At 75.1% G+C, this 1,283-nt stretch overlaps 1 protein-coding gene across 1 annotated transcript in view; it reads right to left on the bottom strand.

Annotated features, from left to right (window-relative positions):
• Positions 1-805, bottom strand: part of HGH1 (HGH1 homolog (S. cerevisiae)) — a 4,652-nt gene extending 3,847 nt beyond the window's left edge. Inside the window, exon 1 of the mRNA XM_010566823.1 lies at positions 674-805. Within this exon, the coding sequence (XP_010565125.1) occupies positions 674-805 (132 nt within the window). The remainder of the gene's footprint in view (positions 1-673) is intronic.
• Between the last annotated feature and the right edge of the window lie 478 nt (positions 806-1,283).

The following is a 1,283-nucleotide window of genomic DNA, read 5'->3' as shown; positions in this document are numbered from 1 at the left end:
GGCCGTCTCCCGGTAACGGCGAAGACCCCTCGCGGCGATGGGCGGGCGCGGCAGCCAATGAGCGCCGCGCGAGCGGGGGCCGCCCCGCGGCTGCCCCAATCTGCGGCAGAGCAGCCGCCAAAGGGGGAGGGCCCGGTGGAGAAAGGCCTTCTGGGAAGGGAGGGCCGCCCGGCGTGCTCACAGGGCCCCGCCCTCGCGGCCCCTCCCTCGCCTGGGCCACTCCCCCTGGCCCTGAGGCGCCGCGGGGTCCTAGTGCGAGTGGGGCGCGGCTCGGGTGCCGGTGGGAGGGCGGTGGGGCGGGGCTTGGGGGCCCCACGAGAGTCCGGGGGGGGGGTGTCACGGCTCACCCCCCCTCCTCCCCCGGTTGGAGGGGGGTCACGGCGTAGCGCTGCCGTTTCCCCGTGTCCCTTCACCGGGAAGCCCACGCCTGACCGCCGTCAGCCCCACGGTGCCGCGGTCGCCGCGATCCTCCCGTGGCCAGCCGGTCCTTCCGGCGGGACGACGGTGGGAGCAGAGCCCGGGTCCCCCCACCCCTCCGCCGGGGAGCGGCCCGATGGGCTCCCAGAACCTCCCGGCTCGCTTGTCCCCCCCTGCCAGCGTGGCCCCCCAGCAGATCCCGGCGTGGCCAAGCCCCCCGTGGGGAGCAGGCACCCCCTGCGGGCCCGGTGCTGACCCCGGTGCGGCTCCGGTGCGGGCGTGGGGGCGGTGCCTCCGGGCTCAGTTTCTGTTTCTCCGCTCGAAAAGTCTTTGGGCGAGCAGTGCGGGAACCGCCCTCGTCTGCTCGCCCGGAGCCCTCCAGGAGCATCCTCGGAACCCTCCCGGACCCCTCCTCGGAGCCCTCCTGGAGCATCCCCGGACCGTCCCGTAGAACATCCCCGGAGCATCCCCAGACCCCCTGCCCAGCTCCCCGGAGCATCCCCAGAGCCCCCCCAGAGTATCCCTGGTACGTCTCCCAGAGCTTCTCCCAGTGCCCATCCCAGCCCTGTCCAGGCCATCCCTGGCGCTGGCGGCAGCCCAGGACCCCCGCCGTGGGGTAGCCGTACCCCACACGTGACGCCAAGGGACACCCCGAGGCAGGTGAGTGGGACCGGGGCCGGCTGGGAAGGGGAGCAGCCCCCATCCCCACATGCCCCACTCCCACCCCAACTCCCATCAGCCGCACCCCGGGGGCCACGCGTCCCTGTCCCTGCGTGGGACAATGCGACGCCGCGTCCCCTCGTCCCGCCGGGACCTCTCCCCGCCCCACGCCCAGCCCTGGAGCCCAAAGCGGCAGCGGTCGGCGA

The sequence above is a fragment of the Haliaeetus leucocephalus genome, unplaced genomic scaffold, assembly GCF_000737465.1.
Source record: "Haliaeetus leucocephalus isolate CR32 unplaced genomic scaffold, Haliaeetus_leucocephalus-4.0 Scaffold218, whole genome shotgun sequence".
NCBI lineage: Eukaryota > Metazoa > Chordata > Aves > Accipitriformes > Accipitridae > Haliaeetus > Haliaeetus leucocephalus.
Note: the sequence above shows the minus strand (reverse complement) of the source record. Positions and strands in the feature narration are given on the sequence as shown.